Consider the following 20,237-nt stretch of genomic DNA (forward strand, 5'->3'; position numbering starts at 1 on the left):
TTTGAATGCTAAATCTGGTGGGTCTACCATCGTTTAACAAATTAAGATTTTGTGAGGTCATACAAAATTCCACAATCTTGCCTCTAGCGTTTGTTTTTGTTGAACCCCACATAGGATTGTGTGAATTAAAATCGCCTAAAATAATGCGGGGGCTGGGGATTTGTTGCAGTAGATTATCAAAATCTTCTTGGACTATAATTTGATCAGGAGGTAAATATATGTTGCAAATATTGATTGTTTGTTCCATGTTTACTGTAATCGCTACTGCTTCAAAGCTATGTGTGTTGATTTGTAATTGCTGGGCTTCATATTGTTTATCGACGTAAATAGCAACCCCTCCACTGGCTATATCAGCGTTTTGTCTGTGTTTGAAAAAGTTTGAGTATTTTTGAAACTTGAATGCATGGCTGGAATCCTTAAAGTTGGTTTCTTGTAAACAAAGTATCATTGGGTTGATTTCAGAGATAATATGCTTTAGCATTTCGTAACGGCTGAAGAAACCGTTTACGTTCCATTGTATTATGGACGCCATTGCTTCTATTTACTATGTACTTTACGCTGAATCGACAGAGGTGTCGGATTCTTCTTCTAGATATATCTTCATTGCTATCGGGTCCATTTTTAGTTGCTTCATAATCTTACGTCTTATTCTCGTGCTTCTGTTTTTCATTCTTCGGTCTTTGTAATAAGGATGAATTTTAGCTAATAGGTTCAAAAAATCATGAACATTCTCGGTATATGTTTTAACTAAGCTTAACGGATCTGTGTTTCCTTTCACATTTACAAAGAAATCGACGATTTCATCAAAACTGAGTTTAAGCGATTCTTCTTCGAATATTTTCCTAGTTGGTTCCAGTAACGGCAGTATTTCATTAGATTTTGGTTCATGTGTTTTGGGCAAGCATGATTCTTCTTCAGTATCAGTTTTGGATTTCTTCTTTCTCTGCGTAGTTGGTACTAAAAATGTAACTTCAGTTTGTGAGGACGGAGGAGGTGTTATTACGTCTGTAATACTGCGTTTGGAACCTGTTTGTTGTACATTTTCTGATTCCTTTATTTTTGGGGAAGGCGTAGATATGTCTGTGGTTGGTTGTTTATCTATATCGTTATTATTATTTTGTGTATTTGGTGCTATGTTATGGGTTAGAGGTTGGGAAGGTGAAGATTTTTCATTTACTTGTACAGTTGTCATGATAGGGATTTCATTTGGTGAGGTAGGGATGTTGGTATTGTTTGTAGGCTCTTGACTTACTGCAGTTAAGCAATTGTTTGAGAAATGACCTGTTTGATTACACTTTGAACACAGCTGGCTTTCATGAGACAAAAAAATACGATATGATATGTTATCATGAGATAATAAAATCGAGTCTAGGACCGTATTGTTGGGAGGTGATATATAGATGTAACGACGAAAACTAAGAATGTGTTTATACTCAGGGTTGGTTGTCCCAATTCTGAGAAAATTTAAAGGAGATACTAAGTTATAGCCTTGTTCTCGGAGTTCTTGTTCTATACAATCATGTGGGATAGATGGACACACATTAGATAATAATAAGCGTTGGCTTGGAGTAATGAATCTGCGAGTTTGAATTTGTTCTGAATTTACTGTAATTATTCCATTGTCAGTGTTCATGAATTCATCGACCTTTGCCACACTGGATAGATAAACACATATTCTATTGTTAGATATCCTAGATGAGAAAAGTATATTTTTCGGACTAATTTTCGTTCCGATGGATATAAGATATTCTTCTAGTTTTATTCCATTAAGGGAGTTGAAAACTATAGCTTGATTTTTTAAAGGGAATTTCGGTTGGGTAAGAGCTCTTGAGTAACTTTGTTGTTGATTGTTAGTATTGTTGACAGTAATAATTGCAGCATTATTTTGAAGTTCCATTATTTCCAAATAACTATTGTACCCCCTCAGGCCGGACCTGCCTTGAAGCAAATCAGACTGATAAGAGGCACGAAAACTAATTAATAAGAAACCTGTCTTTGTTTTTATTTCTTACTTTAGTAGATTGTTTATTTACTTCAAAATAAAATAATAATTGTGCATCTTACTTTAGTTTTAAAGATGCAAAGAGACTGCACTCACTACTACTTATCACTACATACTTATTTGATTAGGAAAATTAACTATAAGTAGATAAAAATTATGAATAATTATTTTAAACTTGGTAAAATTAAAAATTCAATTATCACTAATTGCTATAACTGATAGCGTGTTTACACTTCGATTGCTCGATCGACTCTCCTGATTTATTGATTGATCGTAGTTAGTGGATATTTACTGCTATTGAATTATTTGATTTTATTTTCTTTACCAATCGTACATTTGATATTTATTTTGAATTATTTGAATTTTACTGATTGCATATTTGATATTTGTCGTGAAAATTTAATACATTTGGGGAGAAATATTGTCGTGTTCTGAAACATATAGAGTGTTGTAAAATTTCACATTTGGCGGGGACAAAAACAGTAACGAAAAGAAACAACATGTCGACCACAAGGAGTCAAAGCAAAATGCAAGAAAGGAAGGAGGATAACAGAGAAGAGGAAACAATTGTTGAAGACGGATCGGATAATGAAGGAAATGTTACAATAGTTGAGGAGAAAAAAGAATTATCAGGAATAGATAAAATATTACAAATAATGCAACTCCAGTCACAAAAAATGGATAGAAATCAACAAGAAACAAAACAAACAATAGAGAGAAACCAACAAGAAACATCACTAAAAATGGATAGAAATCAACAAGAAACAAAACAAACAATAGAACTAAATAACAGAAATATAGAGCAGCGTTTGGAAAACTATGAACAAAAATTAGAAGAAAATGATAGAAAAATGGAAAAGCGTTTGGACAAATATGAAAATGAGGTAAAAGTCTGTCTGTTTAGAAAAAGTCAGAGAAGAAACAGAGAGGAAACTAGAGATGCAGAGAGAAGAAATAGAAACTAAAATGAAAGATATTAAGACTGTACAGAAAAAGGAATTAGAACAGTTAGAAACAAAATTTGAAATGGCTTTACAAGAAGACAAGAAAGAAATAGAAAAACAAATTGAGGATATCAGAAAACAACGAGATATGGGAGACAGGAGAGAAGTACTCATCCAAAGTCCGGGTGACATAAAAATACAGTTTGGCGGGGATATTCGGAAAACACACCCAGTACCGTTTGTTAAAAATTTGAAAACCAAATTACAACATATTAGATATTTTGACGATTGCAAAGAAACAATTAGAAACCATTTGAAAGAAGGAGCAGCGTTATGGTATGAAAGCAAGGAAGATGAGTTTGAAAATTGGACAGATTTTGAAAATAAATTTCTCAACTATTTCTGGGGGAAAAATAAACAGAGAGAAATCAACCAAGAGCTACAGAATGGAAAATATCACGAAAAAATGGGAATATCTGAAGAAAGATATGCTTTGCAGATATATAACAATTCAAAATATCTAGAATACAAATATTCTACCGAACAGCTGGTAGAAATGATCAGCAGACATTTTGAGGAAACGTTGAAAGATCACGTGATTTTGAGAAACTATCAAGATATTGATAGTTTGTGCCAATTCCTTCAATTAAAAGAAGCGAAAAGAAAAGAAATGAGAAATAGAAGACAACATGACCAATATAATGGACCGGAAAGAAGGTATTCATCAAATTATGACCAGAGAAACCGACATCCCAGATCAACAAACGAATATAGGCCGAGAAATTACAATAATTACAATAGACAACAAAATTACGATAACAGGAATGACACACAACATAGAACATATGAAAATCACAACAGGAATAGAGATGCACAAAATCCTCCGAATAGGAATACTAACGAACAAAGGGACGATAGAAATAACCAGAGCTTCCAACAACAAAATAGAAGGGAGATGAATCATGTAGCAATAGGAAACGACAGACAAATTTCTAATTCTAATCTAATATTTTTAGATGCATTTATAAAACATAAAGCGATTAAAATTGTGATTGATTCTGGATCGGAGATATCGCTAATCAATAAAAAACTAGTAAAAGAATTAAATTTGGACAGATTTGTGTATAAGATTCCTAGGGTTGATTTAGTGGGTGCAAACAATAAAAATTTGACGACAGTAAACGAAGGCTTGGGAGTACAGATAAGAGTGGGAAACAAATTCCATATTATGAAATGTGTGGTGATTGAAGATTTAAATCATGATATGATAGCGGGAATTGATGAATTGAGGAAAAAAGATATCACCATAAATTTTTCGGAAAATAAACTGGAAATCAGAGCAGAACCAGACAACACAGGAGAAGAAAAGCAAACAGATAGGAAAACAAATTCTGGAAGGATCAATGCACAGGAAAAACGCAAAGAAATCGATATGACTGTAGAGGATAAACCGAAAGTACAAGAACAAGATCTAACAGAAAAGAAAAAGAGAAGGAAGAAAAAGAAGAAGAGTTCGAAAAGAAAGCAGGAAAATAAGATGGAGACCAGAGAAAAACAGGAAATAGAAGGTACAGAAGAATTGTTGGCAACCGACGATAAAACAGAATGGAAGCAGGAAGAAAAAGAAGGTATCATCAGAGAAATGAAAGGAATAGAAACATGGTGCTCGGAATACCAAAGGGAATTAGAGGATAAAAAGAAAACAGAAGAAAAAATGGCACTGATGGACGAGAATCCAGAATTTTGTGAAGAAGTATTATGGACAGTGAACACATGTGAACAAAAGGAGGATGAAAGAAAAATAAATTGTGGAGAAAACATGGGAAAGAAAATAGAGAAGATTTTAGGAAACCATGGAGATCTTGTTAATGAAGTAAACCGAGTGGCTAAAAATTATGAACTTTCTTTTAAGGGAAAATACTTGGAAAAATTTAAAACGAAAATGTATCCAATCCCGTATAAAGACAGGCAATATACGGGGTATTTTAACATTCACGACATTTATCAGTATCATAAGTAGATTTTAATAACATAGTGAAATAATTTGATCCTAGAAAACTTTTGTCATTTTTAAAATTTAACAAAGAGTTTTCGGCAGATCAAATGGCGGGGATTTGTTATGATATGTAAAATCGAGAAAAATATTGGTTTGTTTAAAAATATTTCAAAGTTCAAAAACATTAAAATAATTCAGATAAGTAGGATAATATCCAACAAACATTTCGGAGAAGGAAAGTTATTAAATTCTTGGATTACCTGTACTAAATAAAATGTAAGCTTTGCATAAATTATTTCTTTGTTATACTTGAGTGACCCGCATAATTTTAAGTGAAATCCAAAGACAATTGAAATACATTAATGCAGTGATTAAAGACAATAGAAGGGATTATAGAAAGAGGTTTTTGTTAGTTTTTAAGAATTATAGAAAAATATTATTTGTAAATAAGTTTTAGGAAATTTATAATTATAGGTAAAAATTTGTTTGTTATCGAAATGAAAAAATGGGGGAATTGTGACGAGTTTTGATTGGCGGAGATTGAAAAAGGTGGGATAAGTATGTAGGAAAAAGTTTAGCGAGATTGAGGAGAGAGAAAAGATAATCAGTTGATTTTCCAAGTCTGAAAGACGAACAGGGATTGTTCTCTAGGTGGTTCCCAAGAAGTAGCAAGCAGTAGTGTTGAATGTTAGTGAATTTTTGTGGAGTTAGTGTATCTGACAGAAGCTGAAGCAGCAAAATATTGTAAGTCATATTTTCCTACTTATATTCCAAGAGTCACTGTTCAGGCCAACGAGAGATTCAGTTTATCGTAAAGAGAAGATATTCCAAGAGTCAATTTTTCACTCGGGCCAACGAGAGATTCAGTTTATCGAGAGGAGAAAGGCTATCATAATTTGAATGATTGTTGCTTTTGAAGGAGATCATTAAGGACGATATACTTGCAACAATCTGTTGTAAGATTGCTGATTACATAGGGAGCGGTTGAGAGGAGATAATACAGTCTACAAGGAACAAGGATTTGGACCACTCATCATCAGAGAGAGATATTTTTGTTTTCTGCAGTTTTTTTTTCTTTTATTGATAACACAATTTTTACACGTAATTTAGAAAAGATATAAATATTTTGATTAGGAGAGTTAGAATAGTTTGGGATTTTGAGTTTTCAATTAATATTGTTTGTACCATTAATTTTGATTGTTCACGTACGGAGAACAAAATTTTGAGAATCCTTATATGAGATTTGTTTATTGAAAATTTTTGAGTGTGAATTATTTCATTATTTTTATTTCAATATATAGTGTTAGATCATATGTGTTTTTTATTATTCCGGTATTCTCTGGACCTTACCTTTCACATGTAATAGCATAGATATTGAAGCACGAATTTAACCCTGAGATAAAAGAATTAAAAATTGTGATAGAGTCATAATCATATCATTTAAATAATTTTAATTAATCAAAAAAATTAATTAGCTAATTATTGCTTGGCGCACCAAGACTTTAAATATCACAAAATATATATATATATATATATATATATATATATATATATATATATATATATATATATATAAATGAAAACTAGAAAAAGAATATAAAAACAACGGAATGGAAATAAACTTAGAGAAAACCGAATACCTAACAACAGAAAATAAGGATATGAGAAACCTAGAGATAGACGAGGGAAGACAAATAAATGGAACAGATAAATTCAAGTATTGAGGAACCATAATATCGAACCAGGGAACAACAGAAGAAGATATAAACAACAGACTGAGACAAACAAGAAACTGTATAAGACAACTAAACTCAGTGTTGTGGGATAAGAACATTACGATAAAGACAAAAAAGAGAATATATAATACCCTGACAAGAAGTATCCTGACATATGGGTCCGAAAACTGGGCAGAAATACCCTCTTAGTTATTCAAACAAAGCGTCCTAAAATATCTATTCTAAAACAATTTCACTGTAAGTCCAACAATCAATTGAAGGGGGCTACTCATTGTCAAAATCCAAGCCTACTGTTGGGTAATTCCACAATTGTAGCGGCGCTTTAACCAAATATGACATTAATAAATGATTTTTATTATTTTGTTATTTGCTATTCGTTCATATTTTGACTTATTTGGAATATAATATTTCAGGTATAGGCCAATTACAATGGGCTTTGGCATTTCTTAAAACAGTACAAACAGGAACTGGTGATTACACTCAAGATATAGCACTTTGCATGGAAGCAATTGAAAACATTCTAATAAACAATTATGCCGATTTAAACAATGATATAGGCCCAGCCAGTCGGTTAGATGAAACAGTTCGGTATGGCGGTGGTGCTTTGGGTTCCAGGTAATTATTTTAAAGTTTTTTTTTTATTTATACTTTAACGTCTCTGGCAAGAACCATATTAAAAGAATGGCCAATAATAAAGTAGCAAGGACTCGATATGTTTAGATCATAAGGGTTATTTCTGATAAGTGACAAGGGTCGATAATTTAGCACACCCTTAAAAACCACGAAGATGAGAAGGAAGAAATTTATGAACAACTACAAACAACGTATAATAAGATTAACAATCAATTTAGACGAAATATGAAAATAATAATCGGAGACTTTAATGCAAAAATAGGAAATGATCTTCTTCTTCTTAGAGTGCCATATCCCTACGGAACGTCGGCGACTACCATGCTTATAATATTGTTATACTGATATCGGTCTTACGCTACGTGTAGCAATTGGTCCGCTGTCAAACCTGTCCACTGCCGCAAATTCCTCAACCAAGAGAGTTTCTTCCGTCATATCCATTTCTTTCCTTCGATTTTACCGTTGAGAATTAGCTGAAGGAACTCATATCTTGGTCCTCTGATTATATGTCCAAGATATTCTAGTTTACGCCTCTTAATAATATTTAATAGAGTTCGTTGATGTCCCATTCTTCGAAGAAGTTCTTCGTTTCTGGTTCTGCTAGGCCATGGAATTTTTAGTATCCTTCGGTACAACCACATCTCAAACGCCTCGATTTTATTCATGATATCGGCGTTTAAAGTCCAAGTTTCACATCCATACAAAAGTACAGACCACACGTAACATCTTGTAAACTTTTCACGGATTTCCAAATTTAATGAGTTATTGGATAATAGAGGCTTGAATTTTTTAAATGAGTTTCTTGCCTGTTCAATTCTACATTGAATTTCGAAGGATGGATCCAGATTTTGGGTAATCCAACATCCAAGGTATTTGAATCTCTGAACTCTCTACAGCGGTTGTTGGTTTAATATCAGTTGGGTTGCGCCGATATCCACTTTACTGGTCACCATGTATTTAGTTTTATCGATATTTATCGACAGTCCCCAATTTGTGCATTCCATGTCAACTCTATTGATTAGCTCCTGCAGATCGTCGATGTTTTCAGCTAGAATCACAGTATCGTGGGCGTACCGTATATTGTTAATTATTTCTCCTTCTATGATAATTTCTTTTTGATCTTTTAAAGCTTCCCTAAATAGATTCTCAGAATACACGTTAAAGAGGGTGGGAGACAGTACACAGCCCTGTCTTTGATTCGCTGTTGTTGGTATTAATAATGGCTGTTTGGTTCCAGTAAAGTTTGGCAATAAGTTTGATGTCTTTCTCATCTAGTTGGATGCTCTGCAAGGCGGTAATTAGTCTGGTATGCTGAACGCGATCAAATGCCTTTTCAAAATCAATGAAGCAGATATATACGGGTTTTCTTACCTCCCAACATCATTGAAGGATTGTTTGCATAGAAAATAGTGCTTCTCTAGTTCCAAGGCATCTCCGGAACCCGAACTGCTCTTGACTAATTATTTCTTCGCACTTGTTGTTAATTCGGTTTAGAAGAATATGCAACAGTATTTTAACGGCATGGCTCATTAAACTAATGAGTCTACAATCGCTACATTTCTTGACGTTTGGTTTCTTAGGTAGAGGAATAAAGATCGATTTTAACCAGTCCGATGGAATTTCACTGGTATCATATATTTGATTGAAAAGTACAGTGAGTTCTTTTATACTGTCATTTGAGAGTAATTTTAGCCATTCGCTGTATATTTGATCTGGTCCACTGGCTTTGTTGTTTTTGGCTTGGTGTATGGCTTTTTCCACTTCAGCTTTTAAGATTGATGGTCCTGTATTTGCACTTAAGTTAGGTAGTGATCCTCGATCATCCTTAAATAATGCTTTAATGTAGTTTTCCCATTCCTCCATTACTTTGTCTTCTAGGGATAGTGCATGACCTTCATTATTCGTTAATGTTATGGGTGTTTTTTTTCTTTGTGTACTGTAACTTCTTTTATTTTCTTATGTGTGTTAAATTCGTCATGTTTTTGTTGCAATTCTTCTAGTTCCTCACATTTTGCTCGCATCCATAGCTCTTTGGCTTCCCTGATTTTTCTTCGAATCAGATTATGCTTTCGTTTATACTCTGAGTTATTTCTATTTTTAAGCTGTCTTTTTTCGTCCATCATTTCGATTATTTCATCTTTCATCCACCCTTGCTTTTTATAATGGGTGACAGTTCCACTTTGCGTTGCTGTATCGATGATACCAGTCTCTATGTTACCCCATCTTTCTTCGACTGTTGGTACATTGTATACTTGTGTGATGTTGTCTCGAATTTTTTCGTTCATTGTCTGCTCAAAGTGATGTTTAAATTCTTCTTCTTTTAGTTTTTGTCTATCGTATTTCTTTGTAATGGAAGGCTTTTTGATTGTCTTTAATTTTAGGTTGATTCTAGATGCCAGTAAATTGTGATCGGTGGCTGCATCGGCACTTGGATATGTCTTAGTACATTTACATGAGTTTCGAAATCTATTGTTAATCATGATATAATCTATTTGGTTACGCATTACACTACCATGGCCATCTCTCGGTGATATCCATGTATAGAGACGTCTTTTTGGTTGTTTAAAACATGTGTTGGTGATAACAAAGTTTTCCTCTTGGCAGAACTCCACCAATCTATCACCTCTTTCGTTTCTTTCCCCAAGACCGAATCCTCCAGTAATTCCGGGAGTTATGTCTTCTCCTACTTTAGCGTTGAAGCCTCCCATTATTACACAGATTTCGTGTTTTTTTGTGTTATTTAGTGCTTGCTTTAATACACGGTAAAATTCATTAATTTCGTTGTCTGTACTGTTACTTGTAGGAGCGTATACTTGTATTAAGTTTATATTAATCTTAGGAATTAATATTATAATATATATATTATAATATATATAATATTAGGAATTAGGAAATGATAATACAAAACATAAACCAGTGATGGGAAATGAGGGAATAGGGGAGAGAAACGGAAATGAAAATCGAATTTTGCCAACAAAATGAACTTATAATACGAGGAGTCATTAAAGTCATCTTTAAATGGATACATAAGGAAACATGGAAATCACCAGGAAGCAGGTACAAGCACCAAATAGATAACATAACATTCGAATCTAAATGGAGAAGCTGGTTGCAAGATATCAGAGACTTAAGAGGTGCAGATGTAGAGGCAGACCACATGCTAGTCAAAGAAGAGAAAACAAAAAATGGATAACTAAAGATACTCTAACACTGATAGAAAAAAAGGAAAAAAATTAAAACAGAAATCCTGTAAAAGGAAGGATCGGAAGAAGAGAGGGCACTTAAAAGGAAATATTAGGCAAAAAACGCAGAAGTTAAAAAAAATAAGCCAGAAAAGATAAAAGAAACTATATAAATGAGATTTTAAATTTATCAGGGAAAGCAGCGCTAGAAAAACCTACCAGCACAATATTTAATACTAAACCTAACAGGAAAAGCAAAAGAAATATAAGAGAAGTTAGGGATAAACAAGGAAACAGAATAAAAAATGAGAAAGAAATAATACAAATATGGAAGGAATAATTCGAGGGAATATATGCTAAGCATGAACACACATTATATAAGAAGAAGAAGAATCACCAGAGCTACAAATAAATATTAGAGAAATTACACGGAAATAAATTAGAAATTTAATTAAACTTTTAAAGAATGGAAAAGCCGCATGAAATGACAATAGACCCATATACCCTTAGATTAAAGAAACCCTTAGATTAAAGAAGAAAAGAAAGAAAATGGTTTCTTTAATCTAAGCATAGACCTAATAATAACAGATACAGAACAATCTATAGAAATGTTACAAACACTTTTGAACAAGAGATGGACTGACGAAGAAATACCAAAGGAACGGAATAAGGGATTGATACTAATAAAATACCTAAAAAAAAAGAGACCTATAAAATACCTAAAAAAAAAAGAGACCTGAGTCGATGCAATAATTGGCGTGCATCAACAGTATTAAGAGCCTCGTCTAAAGTATTGACCAAAAATTTATTGAAAAGATTGAGGCGGGAACTAGATAAAAAACTCCACCATTGACCACATTTGCACCCTTAGAATTATATTGAAATAAACAAATAACTGTAATAAAAATATTGATTGACTAAGTTTTATCGACTTTAAAAAGGCCTTTGATTCTGAAAATAGGGTACAGATGTAGAAAATCCTAAGATTATATGGGGTACCAGTGAAAATCATAAACTGTATTAAAGTTTTCTACGAAGGATACAATATGTTATATTGCATATATTTTTTTTCATAAAATATAATTTTTCGTTTATCTAAATGATTCGTCTTTAACTTTATAGTTCATGATCAATCTCATCAAAATCTATAAATCCATCGTCAGACCTGTAATAAAATACGGATGCGAAACGTGGACCATGACCAAAGCAAACGAAGAAAAGCTCAGACGCTTTGAACGAAAAATACTTAAAAAAAATTTTCGGACCTCGCCATGACATCACCACAAACCAGTATAAGATCAGAACCAATATCGAATTAAAAGCACTCTACAATGACGCCGATATTGTCCAAGAAATTAAATCACAGCGACTAAGATGGACGAAGTTCTAAAAAAAAATGAAGAAGGAACCAGAGATTGTGTTTACGATCAAACGCATAAAATTGCAATATCTGGGACACGTTATGAGAAATCAGCACCGTTACTCCCTGCTGCAGTCTATATTGCAAGGTAAAGTCAAAGGTAAGCGAGGACCCGGTAGAAGGAGAATATCATGGCTGCGGAATTTAAGAACATGGTTTAAGAAAACCTCAACGGAGCTGTTTCGAGCCGCAGCGAGCAAGGTCATGATTGCCAATATGATTTCCAACATCCGAAACGGATAGGAACCAGAAGAAGAAGAAGAAGATGGGCAGGCCACGTGCACAGACTGCATAACGATAAACTTGTAAAACTGGTATGGGAAGAGATTTCCACAGGCAAAAGACCACTCGGATGTCCCAGAATGCAATGGAGAGATAACATCCAAGCAGATCTCCGGAAAATGAACATTCCATTTGACCCTAGGTTGATGGAAGACCGAACAAATTGGAAAAAAGTTGTACAGTCAGTCAAGACCCACCCACGGTTGTAGCGCTACGGGATGATGATGATGATGATCAATCTCATGGTGATCATTTATTGCGTTTTTATTTAATCATTTTTCATTGGTGACTTTATTACACCAATTTTGTATTCTTTACCTAATTATTATTTCTAGTACCATGATAACTCAAGAGATTCCGTTTTCGCTGAATTATTCAGAAATTGTTTCCAAGGGTCCATTAAATCAATACTTAATTGGCGACCAAGCAATATCGATGACATCTTTAGAATGTGAGCAGGAGTTAGAAAAACTTAAGATAGCCGGTGGTGTCGATTCCATTGAAAATCTTGGTGAGTAGATTCATTTAAACGCAGGTCTTGGATTTGCTTTAAGCTGTATTTTGAAATATAAGTACTTACTGGTTAGGTTTTGGCTTAGGTGGTGATTATTAAATTTGTTTACAACTGCTTCTGATACTGCTGTAATTAAATATTACGAGTAGAATCGTGATAGGTGTATAATCTTAAGGTGTTATGTGTTCTCTATTCTTTTATATGGTGTCAAAAAATTTAATTTTCGGTTTATAAATTTATGATAAAAATATTGAGTTTTGATTTTTTTTAAGTCTTGCACATTTAAATAAAAAACTAAGTGCATAATCATCTGTATTACTAGTGTATATCTATTTACAGTGAACTCGTAACAGAAATTTCTTTTTTAAAATCGTTTTTTGAGACTAGAAAATTAAAAGATAAGAAAAGTGAGAGATAAAAATTAAAGAAATACTAAACTCAAAAACGGTGCTCTGTCATCGAAATATTCATCATCATCATCATCATCATCATCATTATTCAATCTTCGCTTGTACACTACTGAACATAGTTCTTCCTATAATTTCCAATCTGTTTCGAGTTTGTTTTATGGCATCGTCAGTCCATCGTATTAGTGGACGACTTCTACTTCGGTAGGTCGAAATAGCATCATATATTGGTCTCTATTCCAAATATCTATCATTTGAGCCAAGTGACCTGCCCAGTTCTATTTTAGCGTTGCTATTCTCATAGAGAAACCCCCAATCCCACGCCAATAGTACACTCCCAACCCCCCAATGGCACACTCCATCGCTCTTTGAGCCACACAGATCTTTTGTACTGTTCTTAGGATAACGTCACATATTGGAAAAGATACAGAAATAAACAAAAAGATAGATGGGTAAAATTACCAAAGATAAGATAAGATAGGGAACAGGGCGCCACTTAATTTTTTTGGGTTTAAGGAGAAAATTAAGAAACCTTAGAAAAGAAAAGAAATAAAGAAAGATATTTTGGTTCTGAGACCAAATATAAGGAAAGATCTTAACAGTTAATTACTCAATAAATTTAATCAACACTCTAGATAAAAAAATAATAAATATATTAGGTGGACTCCGTCCATCTACTTACCTACGAAACTTAATCGGCCTGATCTTTCTACTGGTCAAAGGTATAGTAATATTTAAAGGTAAAAAGCAAATATTCAGAGTTATGGTTATATCAGGAAACTTTCTTAGGAGTCGACAAATAAAATACATACATAAAACAAAAACAATATATTCAACAACACAATGATGTCGGTAGCTGAATGTACATACAAGTAATAAAAATACACCATCAATAATTATGAAATGGTGGTGTACACATAAAAATAAGCAGTAACATGAATAATAAGTACCTTTACAAATACAACAATATAAAAATGCACAGGTTCAATTATCAGCGAAGAGAGCCTGATAGCGAGTAAGAAAAAATTCAACCAAGGTTGATTAAAGGTCTCTCTTTGCTGTTTAATGGGCGTATCTCGAGACACTGGGTTAAAAATGCATAACTATTATAGCAAATAACAAAAATTAATCAAATATAAATTTACAAGAATACAAAACGGTTACCGAAATAAAAATTTAACCAAACCGCACTTGGTTAAGTTGATTATCTATCTCGCACTTTTATTTAATGATTAAGAACTAAATGTTCGTAATTATGTTTATTGAAATTTCGTAGTAACTGATGGAAAGTTCGTAAGAAAATATTGAATGTAAAAATCAGTAGTTACTCTCAACTACAGGTGAAGACATGGATGAATATAGATTCGCCCAGATGATTGAAAAAAAATATGATAGAATACCATATTATTCGCCCAGATATGGGCGATCAGGATGATTCCTGATGACTGCTGCACTATTTCACTGAAGTTAATTTAATTTACTATAATACTTTACTTGTTTCAAGCACTGAGGTTAATTAAAATTAAAGGTACTCTATACCAATATTTAATCTAATATCGTATTAGATCAAAAAAACTCAAATATACAAGTGTATACACACTTATAAAGAAAATGCACAGAGAAGGTACACAGAGACGATAATGTGAGCAAAGCGTCTTTACTCGACCAATGCCCACCGGGAAGTGAGTTGGTTCCTCTAAAATTTTACCAAACTAGCCAAAAAAAAGGTGAGGGTATCTCCCACTCAAAAATGATAGGCTAGCCTAGATGGATTTCTAAGAAGGTAAAAAGATTCTAACGATATTGAAACTAACGTTACCCTTCTAGCTAGGAACGTGATGAAATATAAAATCCCCGGAATTACGTTCTCTTTCCCGGAAAAATTACGACAACGTGCCTTCGGTGATATTTAACAAATTTATCATAAAGGAACCCGGCCTTAGAGCTGGAAGGAATTAACCGAGGATTACCTAAACCGTCGTTTTTAAATAAGTAGGTAGATTGTTCCCCGTAATATTTCGGTAACTTTCAATAAAATTTCCTAATGGTCAACCGACTAACCGCGCATATATTATTTGCAAATACGACCATCGGCGTCTCAGCAACGGGGTAGAAGGATTAGAAATAATTTAATATATTAACTATAAAAAAATGTTACATGACTACCAGATTTGTCATCTTCTGGATTTTAGACATATTGATTTGCAATCCCCCTTTCAAAGAGGAAAGTAGAGCTAATTTTATGTTCCTTGGCCTATCTATCCTATCACCTATTAGCACAATATCATTTGCAAACCTCAGATAGCTAAGCTTTTCTTTGTTTATATGTATGCCTTTGTCGGTCAGATTTGCCCCTTTACAAATATATTCCAAAAGTGTCGTGAACAGTTTCGGTGATATAGTGTCCCCCTGACGTACTCAAACATTGTGAATGTTTGAGTATGCGATCACCCACTCTAAAACTACCTTTGGCGTATCTGTGTAAACTTACATTTATATACCGACAGTCAATTAGCATTGTGTCAAGGCTTTCAACATTTTTTGTTGGTTTGTGGTGTCGAAGGTTTTTTGTTAATCCATAAATATTAGAACTAATGGTTTGTTATATTCAGTACACTTTTAAGATTTTTTATTACTAATTGATGATCGTTTGATCCACAGTCTTTTCTAAAACCCATTTTATTAACTGATAAAATTACAATTTATTTTCTAAACTTTTCGTAATTATTTTTGTAAAAAGTTTATAAACATAGGAAAGTAGATTTGGACCTGTAGTTTCTAACGTCGGTAGTATTGCCTTTTTGATAAAGTAGAATAATTTCCGCGTTATGGTACTGAGTTGGTGTTACTGCTTTCTGGAGTCATCTATTGAATAGTTTAGCAAGAGCACGCTATACTCGTAATATTTTGATCACTGTCAAGGCATCCGCCAATATTTATAGGTGAAACATATTGTTTTTCATTTCTTGCACTAACCTTTGAACTTCATTTGGTGTTATGTCTGGTAAAATGTCAGATCCCTGGTTAGTTATCTTTGGTAATGATCCACTCTGGATATATTGCTGTTTATTTTAATATATGACTTATAAAGCTATATTATTAAAGCAACCTATAAAAACTCTCTGCCGTGTTCATAATTTGATCTTGATTTTCAATGATTTGTCCCTGTTCATTTTTTATTTTGTAGATGTTTTTTGTTCCAATGGACATGTTTTGTCTGAGTACTTTCAAACTTTCGTTTTATTCATTACTCTAGATATTTTCATCGTGTTGTACCGTCTCACATCCTTTCTAACCTCGTTTAAGTTTCTTGTTTAAGATTCTAAGATTTTTGTTATAATTCTGATGTTCTCTAAGTGTTCTTCTTTCCTGTAAAAGATATTGTGTGCTGTGACTTAATTTTTTGTTTTTGTTTTCAGCGCGAGGACAGATTTCTTTTCAGCTTCTTTCAGTAGCTTCTTTCATCTTCTTCTTCTTCTTTCATTGATACTGATATCCTCTAAGTATTTTGTAGCCAAGCTCGTGGTAATATTTTCATCATAGAGTGTCATACCATCTAAAAAAATTCATCTTTAGCTCTTTTTAATGATTTTTGTTCTTTTTACTTTAATGTTAAAACTGATCTTTGCTTTAATTAATCTTTGGTCGCTTCCTGTTGAAAATTTATTCAATACTGATACATCGTAAACTATATCATTTTGTTGTTGTTTGGTTCGGACTATTGTGTGTACCCTTAGGTTGGGGTTTCTTTTTGAAAAATAAGTTCATTACAAAGAGATTTTCCAGACGTAAAAAGACGAATCCGTTTCCCATAACGGATTGTGCCTCGTCTTGTTTGAATCTTAATGGGTTTTTGAATTTTGTATAGCAGCTCTGATATCTTCATAAAAATCATACTCTTGATATAATATTACGATGAATGTCTTCATTATTACCGAAAAATTACGGTGATTTTAATAATCTGCTATATACAATATAAGAGATAGCAGTTTTTGTTTTATCGATTTATTACAAAGTTTCTCTATCATATTAAAAATTAATAATCACTCTTTTTATAGATTCTGTATCAAGAGAAAAAGCAGTTAATGTATTACGGATGTGGAAGTCAGATCAAGTCAAAAAGATTCGCGGAGATCTTCGACGTCTAAGATCCATAGAAGACAAGATGCGAGATATTGATGCAAGCTTTTCAGGATATCTGGAAGACCATCCGGAAGGTTTATTGGGAGTGAACTGAAAATTCTATATAATTTTTTTTATTAAACTTTTATTTGTATTTTAAATTTTTTCCCTAATTTAATAACACAAGTTTTTGTGTTATGAACTCATGAATTATGTTTGATCAATGAAAACCTATTGGGAACATAACTTTCTGCCTGTAAATATGGTATCCATTGGAGTTAAAACGCTAAACAAACTGGTAAACACTTGCTTGTTATATCATATGCTTCATTATATGAAAATTGTATATTAAAGAATAAAATGGAAATAACGGTAACAGCCGAAGTAAAATGTAAAATTATTAACGTTTCAGCTTCTGGATAGGAAACTGTTGTTTTGACAATTGCGTTCAATGTGGAAGTCAAAAAATCAATACATAAGAGCTAGTGTACATGAAAAAGACTTAAAGTCTTGGATACACCTGTCATACAGCCTTCCGATCATACTCATGTCCGATTATGCTCCTACATGTACTTACGTGGGGAGGGCAACGGTGTACTAAGCAGATAAGAAGTAAGTTTTTTTCCTACTAAAACCCAAAATATCGCAGTTAGTAGCGAAAATTTACGGATTGTTTACATATGTAAAGTGAGGTTATTTACAATTCGAAACAGTCATAAAAGGGGAACTTTTTCCGTTAGATTTGCGACGTTGCCAAAGGTAAAAATAATTCTGCTAACTGAGGACTGATAGGAACTGGATTTTTAAGCAGTTGAAGTGGATCTAGTTCCTTTCGCGCTCCTTAGATACAAATATGATGCACTCGGACAGTAATGGTTATGTGTCAGAAGATAAGAAGAGAAAAGAAGGTCAACTTCACCTTTCCTTCAGAGCAAATAACTGCTATAATCCCAAGCAAAAGAAAACCAAGGGAAGAAGATTCAGAAGATGAGAATGACGTTATGAGTATGTTCAAGAAGATGATGGGAGAATTTAAAGAATTCAGGAATGAAAATAAGGAATATAGAGAAGAAATGATTTTGAGCGCTGTAACAAGAAAATATAAAGATAAAGCAAAAGGAAGGAACAAAAAACAAATTAACCCAGGTTGAAAACAAAGTAGAAAGAACTAAAAAACAGATGAAAAGAAATAACATAGTAATTACGGGTCTACCAACAGTAGCAACAGATGAACTACTCTTAAAAAATAACATAAAAGATTTTATACAAAAGCATCTAAGAGGGGATGTATAAATAGAATCTGCAATAAAGCTAAGAAACAATATATGTCTGATACAAATGAAAGATTATGGTGAAGAGAAAAACAAGCTAATGAAAGAAAAAAGCAAACGTATATTCTTTACTGGAGAAAAGATCTTCATCAACGATGACCTAGCTGAAAAAGAAAGACACATGAGGCAGGAAATTGTAAATAAAGGGAAGGAATTAAGAGCTGAAGGTAAAAACGTGTAGATATAGCACAAAAAACTATTTGTGGATGGCATAAAATGGGAATGGACCGGAAACGGTACTTTCAAACGGGAAAATTCTAGAAATATGGACCCAAAAAACGGCAAATAGCAGTGAAAAAGAAAAGGCGACCAATTATGCCGACGGACCCTAGCGATGAACAGGAAAATGAGTTTGAACATAAATAGCGAAACCAAAAATAATAATACGTACCCAAATATTGCGACATGAAATATACGAGGAAGGAGCATTAATTGACCTGATAGAAGAACTTAAGAAATATTAAATACTTATCATAGCAATACAAGAAACACATTTGACTGAAAACAACATTGAAAAGATTAGTTCATCCATACACATTTTATATAAGTGGACGCAATTTTGGAGGCAACAAGTAGAGGATTTTATATAAGTGGAGGCAATAATAGGAATTTTGGAGTGGGTTTTCTAGTACATGAAAACGTGGAGCAGGTAAAACGATTTGTAAAAAAATCTGATAGAATGTGTGCAATTAGAGTTAAAGGAAAAGAGAACATGATATCGCTAATGATTATACACACTTCACCGGAAAAAAAAAGGAGAAGAAGCGAAATATGAATTTTATGAAAAATGAGATTATTATAGGCGACGCCAATGCAAAGATTAGAAGAGAAGACATATAAAAACAACAGGCAGCGAAAGTAATCATATGAATACAAATATTAATGGCCAAATATTGATTACATTAGCAATTGAAAACAGGATAAAAATATTGAGTACGTATTTCAGGAGAAAGAATATATATAAAGAAACATGGAAAGTTCCGGGATCAAAAGAAACTAATTAAATCGACTACATCTTAATACAAAATAAGTTCGCCAAATTAATAACAAATGTGAAAACGTACAGAGAGGCTAACGTGTAGACTCTGATCATTTTTTGGTTAGAAGTAATATGAGAGATACAATAATTAAAAAGCATGAAAGCAAGGAAAACGAAAGTGCAAGGTAAATTTAATTTTGAAAAATTGCGGAAATTTAAGGTAGTGCATGATTATCAAAATGATATATAAGAAACCTACGCCAAACAAGATAGTGCTACTGTAAGTAACATACACCAAAAGTTCTTGAAAGTGACAAACACAATATTGTAGAACAAAGTTCAAAAAAATATCAGATTTGAGATTAAAAATTATCTAGAAAGGTAAAGAAAATCCTAAGGGTGCGAAAAAGAAAGTATATGGATGATAAAGTAAAGCATATTGACAAAAATTGCAAGAAAAACGAAATAAAAAATTTCTACAAAGAGGTAAAATATAATAAAACTGGGTACCAGGGAAGAACAATGAATGTAGAAATAGTAGTATAGAAAATACAAAGCCCACAAGAAAATAAATAATAAAATATTATTATATATTATATTCTAAGAAGAAGACATTTCATCCAAATAATTAGCAATCATCCAAATAATTTTAGTCAGATAGAAGAAGGACTAAAAATTATCAAAACAGGAAT

General features: G+C 32.9%; 1 protein-coding gene across 1 annotated transcript in view; it reads left to right on the forward strand.

Annotated features, from left to right (window-relative positions):
• The window catches only part of LOC140433300 (uncharacterized), a 36,006-nt gene extending 18,463 nt beyond the window's left edge, over positions 1 to 17,543 (forward strand). Inside the window, exons 5-7 of the mRNA XM_072521331.1 lie at positions 7,092 to 7,293; positions 12,528 to 12,703; positions 17,172 to 17,543. Coding sequence (XP_072377432.1) covers positions 7,092 to 7,293; positions 12,528 to 12,703; positions 17,172 to 17,350 — 557 coding nt within the window. The 3' untranslated portion in view covers positions 17,351 to 17,543. The remainder of the gene's footprint in view (positions 1 to 7,091; positions 7,294 to 12,527; positions 12,704 to 17,171) is intronic.
• The last annotated feature ends 2,694 nt before the right edge of the window (positions 17,544 to 20,237 follow it).

The sequence above is a fragment of the Diabrotica undecimpunctata genome, chromosome 2 (genome assembly GCF_040954645.1).
Source record: "Diabrotica undecimpunctata isolate CICGRU chromosome 2, icDiaUnde3, whole genome shotgun sequence".
NCBI lineage: Eukaryota > Metazoa > Arthropoda > Insecta > Coleoptera > Chrysomelidae > Diabrotica > Diabrotica undecimpunctata.